Source organism: Lacerta agilis, chromosome 1, assembly GCF_009819535.1.
Source record: "Lacerta agilis isolate rLacAgi1 chromosome 1, rLacAgi1.pri, whole genome shotgun sequence".
Classification (NCBI taxonomy): domain Eukaryota; kingdom Metazoa; phylum Chordata; class Lepidosauria; order Squamata; family Lacertidae; genus Lacerta; species Lacerta agilis.
In genome coordinates, this window is record NC_046312.1 from 8,582,630 (window position 1) to 8,605,960 (window position 23,331).

The window sequence follows — 23,331 nt, forward strand, 5'->3', positions numbered from 1 at the left end:
TGGGTAAGTTGGTTTGGCTGAAAAGTCACGAATGTGAAAAGACTTGCCATCGTTAATTGTTTGGACTGTAAAATGCAGTTAGAGTGTATTTGTTTTGCTGACGGGGCAATGAAAAATACTGGCTTGAGCTTTTTCCCCTCCCCTTCTCCACGTGTGGAATGGATTTTTGTGTGTGTGTCCTTGCTTCCAACCACCATTTACTGCAACTCGTGCAGAAGAAAATGTCATATATTCCAAGTAAATTGAATGTACATGTTCGCTTAATAGTAAAAAAGCACAAGACGCAGCAAACCACTTTTGAGCAATTTAATGTATATATTAATATAGCAAAAAGCCTTATTCTTTCCATCTGAAAGCAATACTCCTCCTCCCCTTCTCTCTCCCTCTCTCTCTCTCTCTCTGAGCCAAGTAGGACATTTCAGTGCTGATATTTGCAGCCATTGATTCCTATATGATATATGAAAAGCAGAGTACTGGAACACATTCGGTCTGGATTCATTTTGCTAGTGGTTTCTGCAAATGAGGGAGTATTTGGAAGTGTTTTTAGCAGGCCCAATCATTTTAGGCATGATTCCATCTCCGAGACGGCATGCATGGTGCCCACAAAACCGCGATCTGCGCTGGTGGGTCTTGCAGGTGCTGTAACATTTTCAAAAAGTTCTTAATCCATGTTGCAGCGCATAGGTTAGCTTGCTGGTCCCTGGCCCATACATCCTGAGCATGTTAATGCCTTTGTGGCAGCACTGCACACCAGAGGTACATTATGTCTAAATTGCTGCCAGATTTCATCAAGGAGATAGGTAAGTAAGTCATGGCACTCTCCAGAAGGGAGCTGGAGAATTTATACAGCTCGCGTTTCATGGGCAGTACACCAGCCCTTGCCCCATGGTTTCTAGAGAATTTCCAAAATGATTGTATTTATTTAGAAACATGAGAAAAGCCTGTTAGATCAGGCCAAAGGCTCATCTAGTCCCAGTATCCTATTCTCACAAGTGTCCAACCAGATGCACATGGGAAGTCTGAAGGCAGGAACTGAGTGCAAAACCACTTTCCCCACCTGTGGTTCCCAGAAACTGATATTCAGAGGAATAACTGCCTCCACCAGTGGAGGTAGAACATTAAAATAATAATAATAAAATAAAATAATTTAGTCCCTTTTTGATCACAAGCTCTACAAAGCTGAGATTCCTGGATTGCAGGGCCTTGTACTTGATGACCCTTGGCGTCCCTTCCAACTCTACAATTCTGATTCTACAAAAGTAGTTTACAATTGACCACACTAAATAATCACAGTGCGATTTTAAAACCATATAATGTTAGATATTACTAAACCGATATAAAATACCCAACATAACATACTAAGGCAAGATTTCCATTTTGAGAAGCCATAGTCATATATAATTGTGAAGGTGGAAGGGACACCTTGGGTCATCTAGTCCAACCCCCTGCAATGCAAAAAAATTTTTTGCTCTAGGTGGGGCTTGAACCCATGACCCTCTGGTTAAGAGTCTCATGGTCTACCAACTTAGCTGTAACTGAGCAGAAATTCCTCAGATTTTTTCCCCCCTGACCAGTGTGCGAATTTTCTTTTGTGAATTCCGACTCCCCTGGAGAGTTTCAGCAAAATGGTTTCCTGAATTTCGCCATTCATGAATTTTGTGTGCAACTGTGGATCTAGTTTGCTCCTTCCCATCCTCTCTTATTGCACCGATTTATTCAAGATGCCAAGATGAACCAGCAACAGAGTTTCGTTCAACATTAAGTGAGCTGAAATTTCTCAGAAGACTCATTTTGAAGAAAAAAAACCTTTGAGAATTTTACTTCCCTACCAAATATTTGGCAAATTCCCCCTCCCCCAGTTTCACTGCCCGCAAATGGCATGGAGTATTTTATTTTATTACTAGTGGTTTAAGCCCGTTAAAATAACGGGCGCTAGAACACATGTGGTCCAAAAATTTTAAAAATTCACTTGTTTCTTTAATATTTCTTCTTTTGTTGTGGGGTGGGTCCAAATTCATATACCGCTCGATAGTAAAAACAAAGAAACATCAAAGTGGTTTACAAAAAGAATAAAGCAATGAGATTATCAATAAAGGCAGTTAAAAGCAATTATTGTAAATACTGTATTCAAAAACAATTAAAATAAATGAATTCTGCGAGGCCACTGTGCCTTTTGAGCTGGGCAGGGCTTACCATAAACTTAGCATTGTTGTTGTTCAGTTGTTCAGTCGTGTCCGACTCTTCATGACCCCATGGACCAGAGCACATCAGGCACACCTGTCTTTCACTGCCTCCTGCAGTTTGGTCAGACTCAAGTTGGTAGCCTCGAGAACACCGTCCAGCCATCTCGTCCTCTGTCGTCCCCTTCTCCTTGTGCCCTCAATCTTTCCCAACATCAGGGTCTTTTCCAGGGAGTCTTCTCTTCTCCTGAGGTGGCCAAAGTATTGGAGCCTCAGGATCTGTCCTTCCAGTGAGCACTCAGGGCTGATTTCCTTCAGAATGGATAGGTTTGATCTTTTTGCAGTCCATGGGACTCTCAAGAGTCTCCTCCAGCACCATAATTCAAAAGCATCCATTCTTCGGCAATCAGCCTTCTCTCACTTGCATACATCACTACTGGGGAAACCATAGCTTTAACTATACGGACCTTTGTCGGCAAGGTGATGTCTCTGCTTTTTAAGATGCTGTCTAGGTTTGTCATTGCTTTTCTCCCAAGAAGCAGGCGTCTTTTAATTTCGTGACTGCTGTCGCCATCTGCAGTGATCATGGAGCCCAAGAAAGTAAAAATCTCTCACTTAGCATAAGCTTAGCACAAGCAAACCCAAAGCATAACTTAAGATGCAAGATGATGGTGTTTATTTTAAAGGTGAGGGATTTGATGCTGGAAAACAACTGAAAGGGAACATAGAGCTAGGCCTTGGAGCATGATAGAGCAAAGCAGAATTCCCCATGCTAGAAGCTCATTATTTTGGAGAACTGAATATAGAATTAAAGCACTTCATATGCCACTTTATTGACATAATTGCAGTTTCTGCATGGCTGCTTCCCACAGGTTCTAGTAACTTGCAACAAGGATTACACACATGGGGGTGACATACAACATTTTTTCCTTCCACTGCAAAGCAACTAGCTCCCAGGGTTGAGTAGCAGCACTGGAGTGTGGAGGTGGTATGCTGCACATATTTCTAGGTTGTTTCCCTAATGCTGAAGCAATGTGGGAAGAAGCCACACAGAAGCAGCAGCCCAGGCCACAAAGGGAACAAAAGGCAAGTGCCAACCCTTAGATCTGGATCTGGAAGACTGGCTCAGTTCATGTTCCACCTGTGCCATAGATTCACTATGGCGGCCTTCAGCTACGGTAGTCACTTATCAGGCACAGTAGGAAAAGAGAAAACGAGGAGGGTGTTAAAGGAAAACACAATAACACCTGTAAGACATTGTGCAGTGCAGCATAGTAAGAGCACTGAACTTGGACCTGGGAGACTTGGATTCAAATCTCTAGGCTGGTCGCTATTTATCATCCTAACCTGAGGTGTTAAAAATGGGTAAATCCCCTGCTTTAAACTCCCTGGAGAAAGGGTGAGATACAAATACGATTATTAATAATACAGTGGTACCTTGGGTTATGTACGCTTCGGGTTGCATACTTTTCGGGTTACGAACTCTGCTAACCCGGAAGTGCAACGCGACGCGCGCACGATATGTGCATGTGCAGAGCATTTTTCGCTGTTTTTTCTGGGGGTTTTTCTGTTTGTGCACGTGCAGAACGAATTGTTCGTGTTACGTCCTTTTCGGGTTACGTACTGTAACCCGGAACGAATTAAGTACGTAACCTGGGGTACCACTGTAATATTAAAAGTTCAGAGAAGTCCAGCGATTTATTGCAAACATGGGAGCTCTTAGGTGCTCAGAATTCCCCTACCTGCAGAGGAATATGCCCATTACAGGTCAAGGAAATAAACAACTACCTGACATTCAGAAAATACCCGAAGGCAGCCCTTTTTAGGGAAGTTTTTAATGTGTGATATTTTTGTATTTGATTTCTGTTGGAAGCCGCCCAGAGTGGCTGGGGAAATCCAGCCAGATGGGCGGGGTACAAATAATAATAATTATAATAATAATTATTATTCTGTTTAATTGAATTGGATAAATGGCATAAGAGCAGAACACACGCATGTTTTCACATGGCAGTCTGGATGAAAGCGGGTCCATCAGCAGTTGTGAAATAGTGGCTTTGTTCCTCTCCCCTCAAATCTTTTTGTGCGTGGCACGCTTTTCTTCTTTGTCCTCGGTGTAAGTTCTTTGTTCTTCTTTGTTCTTTGTCCTCGGTGTAAGTTCTTTGTTCTTCTTTGTCCTCGGTGTAAGTTCGAGCTTTGTGATAAAACCAAGTTTTGTGCAAGACCGGTTGCCTGTGCATCATCTCTCAAGTCGCTGTGCAGCTGCGCAGGCTCTTGAATGCGGAGGTCAGCTGTGTTGCCCCCATTATTATGGGAGTCTCCAAAAGTAAACAACCCCCTAACAAATGGCCTCTCCCCTCCTCTTCCCTTTGGGGTATCTAGCCTAAGGCCCAGGATGAGATTAATCACCACCTGCTGAGTGGTCTGGACTTGCTGTTTTGACTTACTATGGTTTTCTTTCTTCTTTTGCTGGGGGAGGGGAGAAGATTGGCCGGCTTTTAATGGCTTGAATTAAGGAGCAACATGGTAATGAGGTGTCATGTGCCCTGGCTCTGTAGATAACATACTTTTTAATTTCAGAAGGCATTTTTACACTTAAAACAAAGGCTAATGATTTCAAATAGGTGTAAATAATGAAAACTGAGTGGTGTGGTAATAATCTGTATACTGTTTGTGTGTGTGTGTGTGTATTACTTAATTGGGTGCTCTATTCTGTTACTCCCTCCCCTTTCTTTTAAAAGCCCCCTACCTGCCCTGTAAGGGATGCGGGTGGCGCTGTGGTTTAACAGTCTGGCGCTGTGGGCTTGCCAATCAGAAGGTCGGCGGTTCGAATCCCCACGACGGGGTGCGCTCCCGTTGCTCGGTCCCTGCTCCTGCCAACCTAGCAGTTCGAAAGCATGTCAAAGTGCAAGTAGCATAGCTGTCAACCTTCCCTTTTTTGCGGGAAATTCCCATTTTATAGCATTGGAAAAAAGGGGGAAAGGTTGACAGCTATGAAGTAGATAAATAGGTACCGCTCCGGCGGGAAGGTAAACGGCATTTCCGTGCGCTGCTCTGGTTCGCCAGAAGTGGCTTAATCATGCTGGCCACATGATCCGGAAGCTGTACGCCGGCTCCCTCAGCCAATAAAGCAAGATGAGCGCTGCAACCCCAGAGTTGTCTGCAACTGGACCTAACGGTCAGGGGTCCCTTTACCTTTTACCTGCCCTGTGGATGGGTGGTGGAAGAAATGAAAGTAAATGAATGAATGAAATAATGCCTGCACTTAATAGGAGCTGAGCTGCCAAGCCTTCTGTGCTAAGAGTTCAGTGTTGTTATTTTAGCATCATAAGGAATGCCCTTAGCTTGCATTGACTTGCATGCAGGTCTTTGATAACGTGGACCAATTTTGTTCTTAGGTTGTTGTTTTTTTTTGAAGAAGAAGATAAAAATCATGTATAGGGCATCCATCAAAAAAAAAAAATGCCATCCAGAGTGCAAGACAACCAACCCATTAAGGAACTGAACCATGTGATAACATCAGACTTCAAAGCTGTCGAAGCAGCTCCCTAAGGGCAATGTCTGTCAAGAATTCCAAAATATGTTGTAGAGGTCTAGGAGATGGTAATCTTCAGCATCAGCCTCCTGTTAACTGAATCTCCATTCAGTAATATGGATTTTGGTCTACTTACGCCCAGCATGTTTCATCTCCTTGAGCTCTCCCAGTGGGTTGTGTTTTTGTTTCGTTTTGAGTTTTTAAACTTAGAACAACAAGCCATTTTTCCAGGGCAGTCTGTTTTTCAGACTCCTCTCTGTTTCAAAAGTGACTTAAATATATGGCACTGGAGGCAGGTTTGCTGTTCGCATTCAAAGATTCCTTTTTTTTTTTTTAATTGATCCCATGTATGCTTCTGTGAAAGTCCCATTGTGCTCTTATCGGTCTTATTCTCAATTAAGAAGGATAGCTCAGTCGGTGGTGGAGCATGAGACTCTTGAAATCCCAAGGTCATGGATTCGAGCCCCATGTTGGCCCAAAAGATTCCTGCATTGCAAGGGGTTGGACTAGACTAGGCATATCGAACCGGTCGATCGCGAACTACCGGTCGATCGTGGGGCGTCCCTGGTTGATCGTGGTCAATCGCTCAACAACTTTGATGAATGCTCCCCCCGAAAAGCTGAACAACTTTGGTGAAGGCTCTCTCCAAAAAGCTGAACAACTTTGGTCAATCCAATGGGTAGATCATGGCCAGTTATTTTTTTTAGTGGGAGTAGATTGCAGTCTCTTGGGAGTTGGACATGCCTGGACTAGACGATCCTTGTGGTCCCTTCCAGCTCTTATGATTCTAAGAGTTCATAGAACTGCAGCCTTAGCCTTTGCATTACTTACGAACCTTATGTTCCTTGAAGCTTAAAACGGATTCCCTCCTTGCACGACTGGGCATTGTACAAAGGCACTGTATACACATTTGCTTGGAAGTTGGTCTCACTTTGCTCAACAGGGCTTTCTCCCTAGTGAGTGGGTTTAGGACTTCAGCCATACTATGCATTTGACTTCAGTAAAGAACTGGATTGGGACCCAGGTGGCGCTGTGGGTTAAACCACAGAGTCTAGGGCTTGCCGATCAGAAGGTCGGCGGTTTGAATCCCTGCGACGGGGTGAGCTCCTGTTATTCAGTCCCAGCTCCTGCCCACCTAGCAGTTCGAAAGCACATCAGAGTGCAAGTAGATAAATAGGCGGGAAGGTAAACGGCGTTTCCGTGCGCTGCTCTGGTTTGCCAGAAAGCAGCTTTGTCATGCTGGCCACATGACCCGGAAGCTGTCTGCGGACAAACGCCGGCTCCCTTGGCCTATAGAGCGAGATGAGCGCCGCAACCCCAGAGTCGGACACGACTGGACCTAATGGTCAGGGGCCCCTTTACCTTTACCTTTACCTTTACAGAACTGGATTAGGCACAGGGGAGGGTATGGGTGGGGTGTCACACATTTTGGCTGGCCTTGCCAGCTAGCCATTACTTGCGATTGCCACCACCTCTGCTATACTCCCCTGCACAGAGGACCCAGGAGAGGGGCAGGGTCTCATCTTTCATATGCTGAGCTTCAGAATCACTGAGAAGCAGAAGCCCAGCAGAAGATCGGAGATAACATCCATCTCTCATTTCATAGTGAGACAGGCAGTTGCTAGACTGGGGTCAGGGGGAGCTCACCAACTGCAGCCTGGCAACCATATTTGTTGACTCCTGTTTGGCAGCTCTTCCAGGATGATGAATTAATGCACCTAAAAAGGTGTGATCATGTGCATGTGGCAGAGGAAAGGGTAAACATGGTGGAGGGTGAAGAATGAAGGAACGGAAGAGCAGAGTGTACTACCAAAGACCACAAATGCTATTGAATACAGTTCAGCCTTATCAATCATTGCTCGGAAGTGAATCCCACAGAGTTCAGTGAAAACTTACCCCTAAGAGAATGAGCCCAAGGTTGCTGACCTTATACGTAAAGTGAGACACATGTGTTCTTCAAGCATTCATGCGTCTGTATGGAGTTCGATTCAGGAGCACAATCTTGTATCTGCCCGTATTTATTGCTTAGAATTTAATGTAGCAATTTTATTAGTATCTAAAATTAATCCAGTGCTCCTTATTCACATGCCTTTGTGCAAACCAGTGAGGCCATAACTACAAATGGGGAGTGGGGGGGAGCTTTAGGTTTTAAGAAAATTCCGTTCTTCAAGGGGATCTTCAATCTCCATCTCCATTGAGCCATAAACTGATGCAGAAAGTTATCTCTGGCCCTAATTAGTCAAGGGGATTTCTTATGAATCTAGAGCCTTTTTGTGTATCCTAAAGTGTCGATGTGGCACATTAGGAGCCAAGTATGGAGACAACACACACTAACATATTTTATCATTATATATTACGCTGCTGCTTGGAAATCTACATCTATATAAAATTTCCAAGGTGTATTAAATGCAGTTCAGTTTTCCAAACTAGTTGGTGTTTTTTGTTTTGCTTTTTGAAGCTGGAAAAATGTCATGTTGAAATGCACACGGTGGTTTGGATATCATCTGTTGCTGTCACAAGCAGATACACTTTAATGTGTTCCGGAGGGGAAATCTTCACCAGGCATATGGAAGCAATACTTTTACATTTACTGTAATTTTCTGTGATTGGTTTCTGGGGCGAGCCATCTGTTCAGATTATTGCCTGAGAGAGGGGGAGAGGGAGAGAGAAACTGAATATTGGCTACAGAAATGGGCTTAGCCCCGAGAGACCATCAGGCGGGTTGAAATCCCACCTGGATGATCTTTGGCAGCCTGCTTCCCATCTTTATTATGGGAGTAACAATAAGCTACCTTGCAGGGTTGTTGAGAGTATGTATGATCTAAGAATGATGGAGCTGTGTAGAGAGCCCCATATTCTGTTCCATAATGGAGCACCATTGTTTTAGATTTTCAATCTTTTTCTCTGGACAAGTTGTTATTTCCACTGCTTATTGCTACATTTTAGAGCTAAGGTGCCTAGCTCAGGGTGCAACTCAGCATAGCACAGAGCAGAGTACGCACACTGGGAATGAAGTCTGCTTGCGCAATAAGACTTTTGCCACCCTTCCATCCCTATGCACCTCCTAAACCTGTTCTGGATTCCTTCCCAACCCTCCAGAGCAGGCATCCCCAAATTCGGCCCTCCAGATGTTTTGGGACTACAATTCCCATCATCCCTGACCACTGGTCCTGTTAGCTAGGGATGATGGGAGTCGTAGTCCCAAAACATCTGGAGGGCCAAGTTTGGGGGGGGGCTGCTCCAGAGCATGTGAGTGGACCTCATTCTGTGCATGCAACAACTTACCAGTAGTTGAATCCTGCCCATTGTCTGCAAAGTATTAACTGTATCCTTTCTCTGCAGGTCATAATTAAAAAGTGGTCCATTCCTTGCCCTCTGCCACCAAAGCTTGCTATGGAGTTCTCCCAGGTATGCGCCTTTCCTGACTTATCTGTAATTCTTTCCAGTAGCACCTTAGAGACCAACTGAGTTTGTTCCTGGTATGAGCTTTCGTGTGCATGCACGAAAGCTCATACCAGGAATCTGAAGAAGTGTGCATGCACACGAAAGCTCATACCAGGAACAAACTCAGTTGGTCTCTAAGGTGCTACTGGAAAGAATTTTTGATTCTGTAATTCTTTGATTGCAAAAGAGCTTACTGCATTTAACTGGAAAGTGACAAGTTGATCAATTGTTTTTCGTTGTTTGAAATTGCACAGAAACAGCAGAAATGCCTTACATTGATGCAATTGGATCTTTGGATCCATACAGTGATTATAGTTGTCATATCCAAGGCTCTTATTTTATGATTGTGATGTATTTGTAAAAAATAACATACTAGCGGCACTGCAGGAAATGTCTATGTGCCCTCCATTCCTGAATGTTGCACAGCTTCATGTTCCAGAAAGACTTGCAGTCCCAGTGTATATATAGTATGTGTCCAATAATGTCAGTGCCTTGCTGAAGCTAAGCAGGTTTGGTGTTTGGATGGCAACTACCTGGGAACCATGTATACCACCTTGAGTTCCAGGATGGAAGAACGGCATTGTATAAATGTCAGAAAATAATAAATAAACAGACATCTGGGATCAGGCTATTCTGGAGGCATACATTTGTCTGTTATGAGAAGTCCATACAGAAGTTTATATAACCCTGAATGGATGACTCTAAAAGAGGATTGGACAACTTTATGGATGATAAGTGGCTCCTACGTAACTGTGATGGCCATGTTCGGCCTCTACTGTCAAAAGGCAGCAATGCTTCTGAATGCCAGTTGTTGGAAACCACAGGAAGGGAGAGTGCAGTTGCACTAAGATCCTGCTTGAAGGCATCTCATGGGCTTTGGGTTGGCCACCATGAGAACAAAATGGTGGACTGGGGTGTGTGTGTTTCACCAGCCTGATCCAGCAGGGTTCTTCTTATGTTCTTATGTTGAGAGCCAGTGTGGTGTAGTGGTTAGAGAGCCAGTGTGGTGTAGTGGTTAAGAGCGGTAGACTCATAATCTGGGGAACCGGGTTCGTGTCTCCACTCCTCCACATGCAGCTGCTGGGTGACCTTGGGCTAGTCACACTTCTCTGAAGTCTCTCAGCCCCACTCACCTCACAGAGTGTTTGTTGTGGGGGAGGAAGGGAAAGGAGAATGTTAGCCGCTTTGAGACTCCTTCGGGTAGTGAAAAGCGGGATATCAAATCCAAACTCCTCTTCTTATGCCAACTTGCTTGCACTGAGTGATTTGCAAATAAGGTTGTGCTTCTTATAATGGAAGAATGACTTCCTCCACAGTAGCTTGTCTAGGGATAAGCGGGTGGTTAAGGAAGCATCCATACGCACATTTGCAACCATTTCTGATGGGTTTTGAGTTGCGGTGTAGTGAAGGTGTACAGCTGGTGGTGCATGAGTGTCAAAGCAACGTCACTGTGAGCTGGAGGTACGCAGTCAGTCACTGGATTTTAAAGTATTTGTTCTAAAATTATGGGGTGGGAAGCCAGCTGATGAGTCTGATTTCGTGCCTCTCTGTCCTACACAGGTCTCGAATTCTACTGAAGATTGCAAAGCAGCACTGTTTAACTTTTCCGCAGAGGTAATCTCAAATCGTCCTCTTAACAGATCACAAGAGTTAGCAAAAATGTATTTAAGCATCGGTCTAAGCCAAGGGTTCCTCAGTCTGTGCATTTCCTCGTGCGTATTGCACCCTGCTCTGGTAATAAAGATAATATGAGTGTGGAGTTTAACTGTTCAATGCCCTATCACCATATGGCTAAAACAAAGAGTTGATTTACAATCAGGCTATTGTCCCTCTAGCTTAGCACTGTTTACCCTGTTTGGCGGTGGCTCTGCAGAATAGTTTCAGGCGGGACATTCCCAGCCCTACCTTGAGATGCCAGGGAGTGAACCTAGAACTGTTTGCATGCAAAGCAGTTGCTCTGCCACTCAGCTGTGGTCCTTCCTCAGCAGCCCTTTGAGAATCTGTGCAACCCAGCTCTTATTTTATTGTAAACATTTGTATCCTACCTTTCCATAAAAAATGCCCAAGGTGTACGTAACAACAAAATAAAGCATTAAAAACAGTCAGTTTTTTTTTTTTAATAAAAAAGCATCATAGCTCTTGAGGGATAGTCTATGGGCTCAGCTGTACAGCTGCAAATAAAACATTTTAAGTCTGTTGTAAAGTGCATTATAAAAATGTGACAGTAGATGGCGATTGTGAGCTATGGCAAATTCAATATATTTTTCACAACTTTTTTTTAAAAGCATTTTCACAACATTGTTAATATGTGTCTAGATCATAGCTGTCAACCCTCCCTGCTGTTTCCCAATGCTATCATAAGGGAATTTCCCGCAAAAAAAGGAAAAGGTTGACAGCTATGGTCTATATTCCACCCAATAAGGTTTTAGAAATGAGTATCAAATATTTATAGGTTGCATTTCAGCAGCGTGACTTTTCTTCCGTTTTTCTTTTCTTTTTTCGCAGAGTGCATATGCCATTCCAACGATGGCTTTCTCATTTCTCTGCCATACATCAGTATTGCCAATTTATTGCGAACTCCAAAGGTACGGTAACACGTGATTTGTAAACGCGTACCATTTTAAAAAAAATGTTGTTGGCTGTGACTGCTGCTGATTCTCCCAATACACTGGCCTAGTCCTCTAAAGCTGCCTTCTCCAACCTTGAGTCGCCAGATATTGTTGGACTACAGCTCCCATCATCCCTGACCAAGAAGGCTACATCATCATCATCATTCTCATCACCACCACTGATTTCATTTATGAATTGCTTCCTGTGAGATATCTTGAAGCAATTTACCTATGGCAGTTACATATTTAAAACCTGTCAAATCAATTGCGCGCGCGTGTGTGTGTGTGTACAGTGTAAAACAACAACACATACATAAAATCAGTTCAGATCCAAGGCAGATGTTTTTGAACAGGGACTTCGCTTTTTGAGGGTTACGTTCCGTTCCACCAGTAGGTACACCTCCCCATTTGGGCCACAGTTGCCTTATTTGCCTAAAACACCACCTAACTTTAATCTCTAGCTATGCTAACACAAAGCCTGCCTTGTTTCTCTTTACTTCTGCTCTCCGCCCAGAAAGGGGCCAACGTATTTCACTTAAGGCTGTAAACAGATCTGGTTAATTGATAGACTTTCTGGGAGGTATTCAATGCAGCACTGTAGCAGGGGTCGGCAAGGTTTACTTCGCCTGGGCCAGTTCACTCCAGTGGAGATCCCTCCGTGGGCCAGATTGCACATGCGCATGAGTGCATGCACCCACAATTTCCGTTGTCTCTGTCTGTGCAGATGCAATTTACGGTGTCTGCACATGCGCAGATGCGATTTTCGGCACCGCGGAAGTGAGTCCCCACGCTGCGCTGCACCGGTTTAGCATAGTGCAGGGGGACTCACTGAGCGGGCGGCTCGTGGGCCGGTAAAACGACCCCCGTGGGCCGCTTGTGGCCCATGGGCCTTAGGTTGCCTACCCCTGCACTATAGCAGTCATTCCCTCAGCATAAGCATTTCAGCTTAACAGACAGAGCAATTCCTTCTCTCTATCTCCACCCCGCTGTTCTGAGGGTTATCTTGACCCCCCTGGGGCCAATGGGGGGGAAGAGAGGAGAAAGCACCATCATTTCTAGGTGTGTCCTGAGACCTGCAGGACCGACTGTACTCTCCCTCTTGAATCTAAGTCTAAGGCAATTTTGTAATTGCTATTTTTGTTTTGTTCTCTTTCCTCTCCCCCCCCCCACCCCACTATGTAACATCTTCCCTGATCAAGACTACTGGAGAACTTGAAAGTGTGCATGTTATTTTGTGACATTTTAATTGCTACTCAGCAATAAGGATTGATAGTTTGAAAGTAGCATTCAGTTGACTAATTAAGATTCGACAGTTACAGGTAGGTAGCTGTGTTGGGTCTGCCATAGTCAAAACAAAATAAAAAAAATAAAGAAATTCCTTCCAGTAGCACCTTAGAGACCAACTAAGTTTGTTCTTGGTATGAGCTTTCGTGTGCATGCACACTTCTTCAGACTTCTTTTCGTGCATGCGAAAAGATTCATCAGTTTTAAATCCACTGAAGATTCAGATTTGTTTCACGGTCTTAGTGGTAGGCCAGCTCAGAAACCTGTTTCATATGCACATTGGGAAGATGTGAAACAGCCAATAGCAACTTCTTCCCTGCATTTTCATACTCCTCCTCCTAAAGTCTTAAATAATGTCATATTTTTCTCTCTGTGTTTGTAGTCCATCCAAAAGCAGGATGCAGAAAGTAGCCAACACTGGGATTAGCCTGAGCTTTCTGGTTTATTTTGTGTCAGCGCTGTTTGGATACCTCACTTTTTATGGTACGTTCTTAAAGTATTAATTCCCGTTTCTTCATAAGTGATGGGGCAGGCCTGTGCAATTGTGTGACCCACTAGGCTTAACACTGTCTTAACAGCGGGGCTGGTGCTGCCGTCCCGTTTGAACAAGTCTCTAAAATGTGCCAACATCTTTTCTGCAATTGCTCTTTGCAGGTTTAAAACAGTAGTGGGCAGTTTTTCAGGGTACTGTATACCCTGACTAAATCTTCCACCTTAAGAACCCCTGCTTATTTGCCAGCGATCTCAGAACAGTTTGAGAACCCCTGCAAAAGCACGAGCCTGCTGTTTATTGTATGGGTGAGGTCCAATTCAGATTGCGGCTTGCAAATTTAATAACCTTTCCCCTCCAAAATTTCAGACCACGTGGACTCAGAATTGCTGCAAGGATACAGCACGTACCTGCCCCATGACACTGTAATCATGACTGTAAAACTGGGCATCCTCTTTGCGGTGCTGCTGACGGTGCCCCTAATCCACTTCCCTGTAAGTATTGCAAAAGACCTGATTGCTGGCCCAGAAGAAGTGGCTCCCTTAATTAGTCGCAGGCCCCGCCATCCTAGTCTTGGCTGTCTCATCCATTTGTCTTGCGGTGGATCAGAGTGCTGTGCTTGTGTATGTTCCGTTAACAGCGGCAAAGGAACAAGGCCTAAACCGCTAAGCTAATTTGTTCTTTCTTTCTTTCTTTCTTTCTTTCTTTCTTTCTTTCTTTCTTTCTTTCTTTCTTCTTTTTTTAACGAGTTTTAGATCTGAGCTGACTCACAGCATTGCTTGCAGTTTGCAGAATGTGGCGTTCCTAAAGTTTATTTGGTTTGATTTTTGTTTTGTTTTGTTTCTGTTTTCTTCATATTTGGTTTTCAAGCAAGCGTGCATTTTTAATGTAAATAGGAGTCAGCAAGAAGTGGCCTTTGCTAATGATTTCCTGCAAGCAAGCTCAAAACGGATCTTCCTGACATAGAGTTTACTTTAAGTTTTTAACAGGGATTGTAGAAAACCACAAAACTGCTGCTGGCCACAGCCATTTCTGAAATCCCCCGCTGTACTGGGGCCAAACTAGATGTCACACAGACATATATAACATTGGCTCCAAACCTCTTTAAAAAAAACGAATAGCGTTTATGGGAGGTGGCTGCACATTTGATTAGAGTATCAGCAGAGGGAAATGCTATGCTTCATCACTTACTCAGACTCCTGAAAGCTGTTTTATCCCCCCATGTCATACCTTTCCCCCTTTGTTTGGAAAAGCAAATAAGGAAACACTCGTGAGCAAGACGACGCCCCAATTAGCTGCAAGTGCTCTTATGGCCAACTCACACATTATGTCCAGGATTCCCACCAGAGGTGCTAACTCCTGGGAGCATTGACTCCCCCCCCTTTTTGGGGAGGGTGCCAGCCCCCCCCCCCCGTGTCCAAAAAGATCAGCGGGTGGAGGAGGTTGAACGCAGAGCAGAGTACATCATGGCTTCAGGGATTGACTCCTTCTCCTCCTGCCACAAAGAGGAAGGAAGGTCACTTCCGGTGGCAGTGGCAGGAGGAGGCGCCACCGGCCATTGAAGCCACCGCCGCCGCCGCCGCCGAACTCAGCTCCTCCCCACGTCCTGCATGTGATGTCAGCCCCCCATCCCCAATCGCCCTTGCCTCTGTTTACAACCTGGTACTTACCCAACAGGGAACTGCAGCTAATCACGGCTCCCACACAATTTATGTGTAATGTGTTAAGATATCGGTCCCTAGTGCAAGTCGACAGTCTTTGGTTAGCAACAATCCAGATGCCAATTTTTTGTTTCATGGGGATTCAGTTAAGTTGTTAAGTGTGGAACAAGGTCCAGGCCTTGTCCCCTATTCCTCCTGCCTCCCCTAAATCTATTCTGGGGGTGTGGGGGGGACCCAGAACAGGTTTAAGGAGTGCACAGGGAAGTTGCATTGTGCGAGTGGACCTCGTTCCATGCATGCAATACCCCTCTTAGCGCTATGTTAAATTCCACCCAGTGAACTTCAGATTTATTTATTACTGGTCTGATAGGCCTTTATTTTTCTCCTTTGAATTCCGCAGGCCAGGAAGGCTGTGATGATGGTATTTTTTTCACATCTTCCTTTCTCCCTGATGTGCCACATTCTTGTCACTTTGGCACTCAACGCGACAGTTTTCTTGATTGCTATGTACGTGCCTGACATCAGACACCTTTTTGGAGTGGTTGGTAAGTTTGTGTGCTTTCATCTTCCCCAAACCTATATTCTAAAAAAAATCTGCACTCAAGCCTTGCTGTGACTAAATAACTCCCCCCCCCCTTCCGCCATCTTTTTAAAGGCTCAACCACATCCACCTGCTTGCTCTTTATATACCCTGGGCTGTTTTATCTGAAGATTAGCACAGAGGATTTTATATCGAGACAGAAGCTTGGGGTAAGATGCCAACTTAAGTTCTTTGTTTTGGAATGCTAATGTGGAAGGTACTTAAAGCAGTTGCTTAAAGCAGTTGCTGAAGCGCACGACCCTTTCTGACTTGTGCCATTTCAAGGAGTTTAGGATCATAACATTGAAGGGCACCCCAGTGGTCATCTAGTTGAACCCGTCTGCTGTCACATCTCTAATAGTAGTAGTAGTAGTAATAATTTATTTATACCCCACCCATCTGGCTGGGTTTCCCCAGGCACTCTGGGCAGGTCCCAAGAGAATATTATTATTCTTTTGGGATATTACTATTATTATTATTATTATTACTACTACTACTACTACTACTACTAATAATAATAATAATAATAATGTAATAAACCATCAAATGTTAAAAACTTCCCTAAACAGAGCTGCCTTCAGATGTCTTCTAAAAGACAAATAGTTGTTTTTTGCCTTGATTACCTGATGAGAAGTCATTCCACAGGGCGGGTGCCACCACTGAGAAAGCCCTCTGCTTCTCGCAGGGAGGGAACTCCCAGAGGGCCCTCGGAGCTGGATCTCATTGTCCAGGCTGAATGATGGGGGCGGAGACGCTCCTTCAGGTATACTGGGCCGAGGCCGTTTAGGGCTTTAAAGATCAGCACCAACACTTTGAATTGTGCTCGGAAACATACTGGGAGCCAATGTAGGTCTTTTGGGACTGGTGTTCTGTGGTCTCGGTGGCCACTCCCAGTCACCAGCCTAGCTAACGTATTCTGGATTAGTTGTAGTTTCCGGGTCACCTTCAAAGGTAGCCCCACGTAGAGCGAATTGCAGCAGTCCAAGCGGAAGATAACCAGGGCATGCACCACTCTGGCGCGACATCTCTAATAGGTGGCCATCCAGCTTCTGCTCAAATTCCTCCGCTTAAGGAGAGTGCGTTTTCTTGTCCTGTAAACAGGCATAGTTTTTAAGGTGCCCATTTCTGCTTGCTAATCACCACTTCTGCCGTGAACTGCTGGACTCAATTCACGGTGTCGGGTTTTCATGTTTGAAACCCTAAATGGCTTGGGGGCCCAAACTTCCTCCATTGCCAGCCACCCCATGCCTTGAGATCTGTGAGGGAGGTGCTCCTTGTGGTCCCATCAGCAGGCAAGGCCTGTTTTATGATGACACAGGACAGGGCCTTCTCTGTGCGTCCCCCTAGCCATCATTTATTCCCTCCCCGCAGAGTTGTACTCCCCCCCCCCCCCGACACTGTGTCAGTATTTCTGTGCCTCTTGAAGACAGTTCTTCATCCAGGCCTTTGGAGAAGGGTGATTAATAACCTTGGATTCCTCACTTGACTATTCTGAGATTTTATGTAGCATTGTGTTTCTGCTTGTTTTGGATTTCTTATAATGAGCTGCATTTGTATTTGCTATACATTGCCCTATGCTTTTCAGAGGAAGGGAGGGGTAATTATATCACCATAAATAAACTTGCTGTGTGGCCTCTCCTGCATGCCCTCTCCCGTACTAGAGGTGGTACAAATGGCATAGAATCATAGAGTTGGACAGGACCTCCAAAGGCCGTCTAGTCCAACCCCCTGCAATGCATATGAAGCTGCTTTATACCATGTCAAGACTGGTATTGCCTACTCTGACTGGCGTCGCCTCCCCAGGGCCCCCAGGCAGAGGTGTTTTCTTTCCCTTCTTCCTGAGACCTTGTTGGCTTATGATCCAGAGGCCTCCTGCATTTAAAACATGCACTCTGCTAAATGAGCCGTGGTGACTTTCTCATAAAAGGGACGCAAAATGTTCAAAATGTGACATTAACACCTGCGATCTAAGTTAAATTTGATTGCAATCTTCTTGATCCCCCGCCACCACCAATAGCAGATCATATGCAGTTATGTCTAGCCATTACTGTCTTGGAGGTCACTGCAGCCTTACCCAGTTGAAAGGGCAAATTCTTTGGTGTAATCGTTTCCTAACCCACAAGTGCAGTTTTTGTGAATAGATGTCTTATTCTCAGTGGTGTCTGCATACCAAGGAGAGGTTTTTATCTTGTTTGTTTCGATTGAAACCATTTAAAAGCCTCTACCACCTAAGAGGTAAAACGATTTTCTGTCCACCACTCTGTATGTGTAATGGAAGAGTAAATTGCTTTCTCCTGCTTAGGATTAAACCGTTTGTGTGATTTTCTTCACAGGCATGTGCACTGCTAGTTCTTGGCCTCTTGTTTGGTATTGTCAGTTTAGTACTGATCATTTATGATTGGATTCATCAGTGAAATAATCCCTGCCACCTTCGCAGCAGCCCAAATGATCATTTCCGGCTACATCTAAAGCAAAATCACTCAATTGGACACCAGAAAGAGACTGTCTGGGGCTTTGGAAACCACCACAAACCAAACTCCCAACCAATTATCTCTTCATTCACCAAAGCAGCCTTTGTGATCCTGCGAACTTACGCTCCCATTTTTTTAAAAAACCTGCATGTAGTAGCTAATGAAATCAAGCAAGGAAACTCTAAGCCCAATGGCACTGTGTTAACATTGCCTAGATCTGGTCTTAGGCGCATAATGGGACCTTTTGGAGATTGCAGTGTGTGAAGATCATTTGTGAATTGCTTCTTGCCGATTAGTGAATAATCATGTGTCTCAAGTCAAAATGTGGAATCGCTATGGCTAAAATCCAGCAAGACAGGTGGTCTTCTCAGAACATTGGTTGAAAATTGCTGAAATCTTTCTACACCTGTTACTGTCAGTTTCACAGAAACAGCTTGCAAAGCCTCTCCAGCCTTCTTCCAGAGTGCTTAGATTTGCAGATCGAAACCAGCCCCGGTCTTAAGTTTGATTAAAGCCTGCCATATGAGACAATTCACAGTTCAACAGAGGAGTAAAATATGATGGTGAAATCACTCTGCCTTGCCAACGTGTCCTGACTTCATAACTGAACTGTAAAATATGTATCGTTTTATACTTCAGTGCAATTAATGATAAAGATCCCATCTTATGAATCATCCTTAATGTCAATACAGACCTAATTCAAACCATATGTATTAAATTGACACGCTACAGTCCCGTCATACAGCTATGGCACTTCAGAATTCACATATAACTAGGTTTGTGGGGGGAAATACCTCTAGTTTCTCAATACCTCCCTGCTTTTGAAAATGTTACACATCAAGGAGAAGGTGGCTGAAGGATTGGGGTGGTGCAGAAGAAAGCAGGATTAGAAGCTTTCTGCAGCAGAGGAGAGCAACTAAGATGATCAAGGGTCTGGAAACCAAGCCTTATGAGGAATGGTCGAAGGAGCTAGGTATGTTTAGCCTGGAAAAGAGAAGTTGGAGGTGAGATAGGATAACCATCTTCAAATATCCGAAGAGCTGTCACATGGAAGATGGAGCAAGCTTGTTTTTTCCTGCTCTGGAGGGTGGTAGTTGGCTTCAAATTATAAGAAAGGAGATTCCAACTAAACATCAGGGGGGGGGAAACTTATTGACAGTAAGAGCTGTTCATCAGTGGAATGGACTTCCTTGGGAGGTTGTGGACTCTCCTTCCTTGGAGGTTTTTAAGTAGAGGTTGGAGGGTAATTTAAACGACCCCTGGGGTCCCTTCCAACTTGTATGATTCTATAGGGTGTCTTTCTATGGGAGCACTTTCAAGCAAGACAATTAGACAGTATCTGGAAGATCAGCTAGCTTGAATTGGCGCTGGCTAGATCTTTTGGGAGCTGCAATCTGAAACATTTAGAGGACACCAGTTTGGGGGGAGGCTGGCCTATTGCAAAACTAGGACTGCATCACTTCAAAACCTTCCAAGTTCGATTTGGTCCAAACACTGCATTCATTGAAGTTTAGAAAACCTGGGACTAGGAACGTAGGAAGCTGCCTTATGCTGAGTCAGATCATCTAGCTCAGTAGTGTCTACACTGACTGGCAGCAACTCTCCAGAGTTTCAGGACAGGAGTTTTGTCTCAGCTCCATCTGGTGATGCCAGGGATTGAACGGGCATGGAAAGTGGATGCTCTGCCACCTAATTTACATGGCTGAAATTGCATAGCCCAAAATGGAATATGTATTTTGAGTCAGTTTTAAAGAAGAGAACAGAAGGAACTGTGTTAAGGGAGAATTGTGTGCAATTGGAGAAAGCAATGTGGTGGCTGGGAGAAGATTTTATTAAAATAGAGACCGAGCAGCCACCCTGAACCTCAAAGCAAGACAAAGGGGAAAGAATTGCCCGAGAATTAGTGTTCCTAATACTTCTTTTCATTAAAATACTTATATTCGTCCTTTTGTGCCAAAGGGCCTTCATGGTGGTTAACAAAAAGAAATGCAGCAATTGAAGACAGCAAACTTAAAAAAATTAAGCAGCAACAATCAAATAAGCAGCAAAGCCAAAATCACAAGAGGGAGCTGAAGGGTAACCTAATGTCGAATGGAAAAAAGTCTCCTCCACAGTCAGGATTAAAACGACTTGGAAGAATATACAGCTTGCCCCCCGCCCCTAGAAAGCTAGCAGTGAAAGCTGCACTTCCCCAGGGAGAGAGTTCAGGACCACTGTAGAAAAGGCTTTGTCGCAAGAGATCCTGCACCGGAACAGAGGGTGGAAGCGGTACTTTGAATTTAATCGGGGAGCTCAAAGCTTTTCATATACCACTACATTATCTCAATAATCCTTACAGCAATTCTGTAAGAGAGGTCAGAAGTATTATCCTGCGGCTGCTCATACCTGCATGAAATGAATGTGGTTGGCTCCAAAATATTGTGGCCAATATTGGATAAAATTGGTATTGTTGTGATGGGGCTGCTATGGGAATGATATTGGAGAATATATATGGGGTGGCCATGAGTGTTCCAGAGGGCAGGAGAATATTGCCTCTTATTTTGAGTTCTGAAAAGCATTAATTAACAATGTCACAAACGTGGGAAAACTATCTTGATTTGTAAACACCACTTCTATTGTGTTTATGCCAGGGGGAGAACCTCCAGATTAGCTTTGCCGCGAACACTTCTGGGCAAAGCCAATATTATTCGTGGAACAGAAACAACATTTCCCCCCCTCTCCCCCGAAATCGTCCCAAGGGATGGTTTGTATTTTAAACCGAGAGAGCCTTTCATCTGTCTTGAAAACTCAAAGGAAGCGAGTTTCTCCAGAAAATAGGAGCTTAACATGAAATTATGACATTAAACCTTATACTGGAATGGCAAGAATTCAGAGTGCGGAGTTCCTCATTATTTCCAGATGGATGGAAGGAGTTTAATTTTGGCCGAGAGCTTACAAAAGCATCCCTGTCTCCGGAGCACTCCTGCCTGCGTGCTGGAACTTCCTGCCAAAAGCACAAAAAAAAACCCCTCGATGCCCCAAGGTCTGCTGTGAGGTTTCTCCATTCCAAGTTGGACGACCTTTTGCTTCCCTTACAGGACTTGCACTGTCTGTCAATAGGTGTACCTCTCCTTGAGGACTTGGCATGCACAAGATCTAGCCATGGGGCTAAAAGCACTTTTAAAATAGACCGGAGATCTGCCTCGGATTTGGCAGCCTAGCTGGAAGCCAGCACTTCAGAACCACAGCGGCTCTCATTCTCCCCTTGCCTCCACCACTCCTGTTCACAAAAAAAAGTTAAAACGAACATTAACATTGTCAATAAAAGGCAGGTGTTAAAAACCAAACTATAATTAAAATCAACAGTAAGCTAAAAACATTCAAATTACATGTCAACTCCTACATGTCTGGATTAGGCTGGCCTGAACAGAAACGTTTTTAGCAGTTGTGAGAAACAGTACAATGGCAAATGGCTGGTGTCACTAGGCAAGGAGTTCCACAGTTCCAAACCGATTTAAGGTTTCATTGCAACCAAGCAGTACGTGCTTTGTTTTCTCGCATACACGCCCTATAAAGAAAGATTCCTCACTGGTGTGGAAGGCAACTCACACGCGCTAGAATAAAACATAGTCTTAAGCGCTCACTTCGTAGCCATGACAAGTGGTCTTCATCACCCCTTCCTTTCCCAGGATCTCTTAATTCTCCAGATTCACAGGCTTAGCTCTGCAGTTATTCTCAGCTGTCTTGGTCTGTACGATGAAAATCCTAAATAGATAACAGATGGCAAAAACGCACCTTGTGCAAAAAGTGAAGACAGCTGTAGATCAATGATTACTTGTTGCCTTATCCCCCAGGGCATGATGAGGCATCCCCCATTTTTTTCTGAAGTTCCTGGAAATTTTCCTTCTGTGCTTTTTTCTTTATCTTTCCAAAAAAGGATCAGATCTGTCTACATTGCTTGTTCATAACATCTTGGAAAGAGGAGCTGAACTGTAGAGCAGTCTTGAAATTCAGGATGCATGAAGCTTTGCTAGAAGCACATAAAAGGGTTCCTTCTGATACTGGCGTGAGCTCTCAAGGATTGATCAGACAGTTCATGAGATCCTAAAAGTTAATACAGAAGCCAGAGAAAATGCAGTTTGTTAACTTCATTTGCACCCAATATAGGATGTGCCAGGGCTTAACTAAATATTCTTGGCTGGCAGAGGAAGAACACAATCCACTACTCCAGGGGTGAAGAATTTGAGGTCCTCTAGATGATGTTGTACTCCTGACTCCTATCAACTTGCATTGCTCTTCCTGCATTTTAGGGAAGTTGGACCAGATGACTCTTCAATCCCATGAGTCTGTGATTCAGTCCTGGACCATTGGTCGTCCTATGGATTTTATAGAACTTGGGTGGCATCCAACTAATGTGTCCTGTCAGCTAACACATCCACAGTGTGACTTCCCCCATCTACCCCACATCTCCTTCCTCTGTGTACCCACTAAATATGATCTGGGGTTCCCCAACCCTTTAGAACAGATTTCGGAAGGGCATGTGACATGCATGGGTGGAGGAGAGGGATGGAAAGCTCTGTTGCGCAGGCATAAATCCTTGCACTGATGGGATGTGTTAGCTGGATGCCACCCCTATAGTCTTATTAGGATCGTAGATCTTTAAAATCTAGAGATAGAGCTGGAGATTTCCAGTCCCAATAGGACCAAGACTCGCTGGTCAGATTCCAGCACGCTCTGGCAGCTCACTGTTCTATGACTGTCAGCTGATATTAATACAAGCAGTATTATGCTATGTGCTGTTGTTCTTTGTATATATAATGGATAGACACAGCTGCCTGCATTTTTCGATTCTCCTTGGGGAATGTGGCTATGCACCCTTCTTTTTTTCGGAGGCGCTGACATGCTGAGCTTCAAGATTTTGCTGCTGCCGCACCACTGTTTTTGTTGGCTGCGTAACCCTCGGCTATCAAGATGTGAAACTTCCCTGGCATAGAGATCCAACGATGGGAAAAAGCTTAACCTGCTGTTTTCTGCCTCTTACGCAGCTGTTGGAAGATTGAAATAGACCTGCCAGGGAAGAAAAGAAGAAAACCTCTTATGG

The 23,331-nt window shown here is 44.3% G+C and overlaps 1 protein-coding gene across 3 annotated transcripts in view; it reads left to right on the forward strand.

The window, feature by feature from the left end:
* The window catches only part of SLC38A6 (solute carrier family 38 member 6), a 54,286-nt gene extending 36,036 nt beyond the window's left edge, over positions 1 to 18,250 (forward strand). For all 3 annotated transcript variants that reach the window (XM_033173802.1, XM_033173869.1, XM_033173723.1), the window contains 8 exons: positions 9,055 to 9,120; positions 10,717 to 10,770; positions 11,662 to 11,741; positions 13,432 to 13,532; positions 13,909 to 14,033; positions 15,601 to 15,745; positions 15,856 to 15,950; positions 18,114 to 18,250. In XM_033173802.1, the coding sequence (XP_033029693.1) occupies positions 9,055 to 9,120; positions 10,717 to 10,770; positions 11,662 to 11,741; positions 13,432 to 13,532; positions 13,909 to 14,033; positions 15,601 to 15,745; positions 15,856 to 15,950; positions 18,114 to 18,194 (747 nt within the window). In that variant the 3' untranslated portion in view covers positions 18,195 to 18,250. The remainder of the gene's footprint in view (positions 1 to 9,054; positions 9,121 to 10,716; positions 10,771 to 11,661; positions 11,742 to 13,431; positions 13,533 to 13,908; positions 14,034 to 15,600; positions 15,746 to 15,855; positions 15,951 to 18,113) is intronic.
* The last annotated feature ends 5,081 nt before the right edge of the window (positions 18,251 to 23,331 follow it).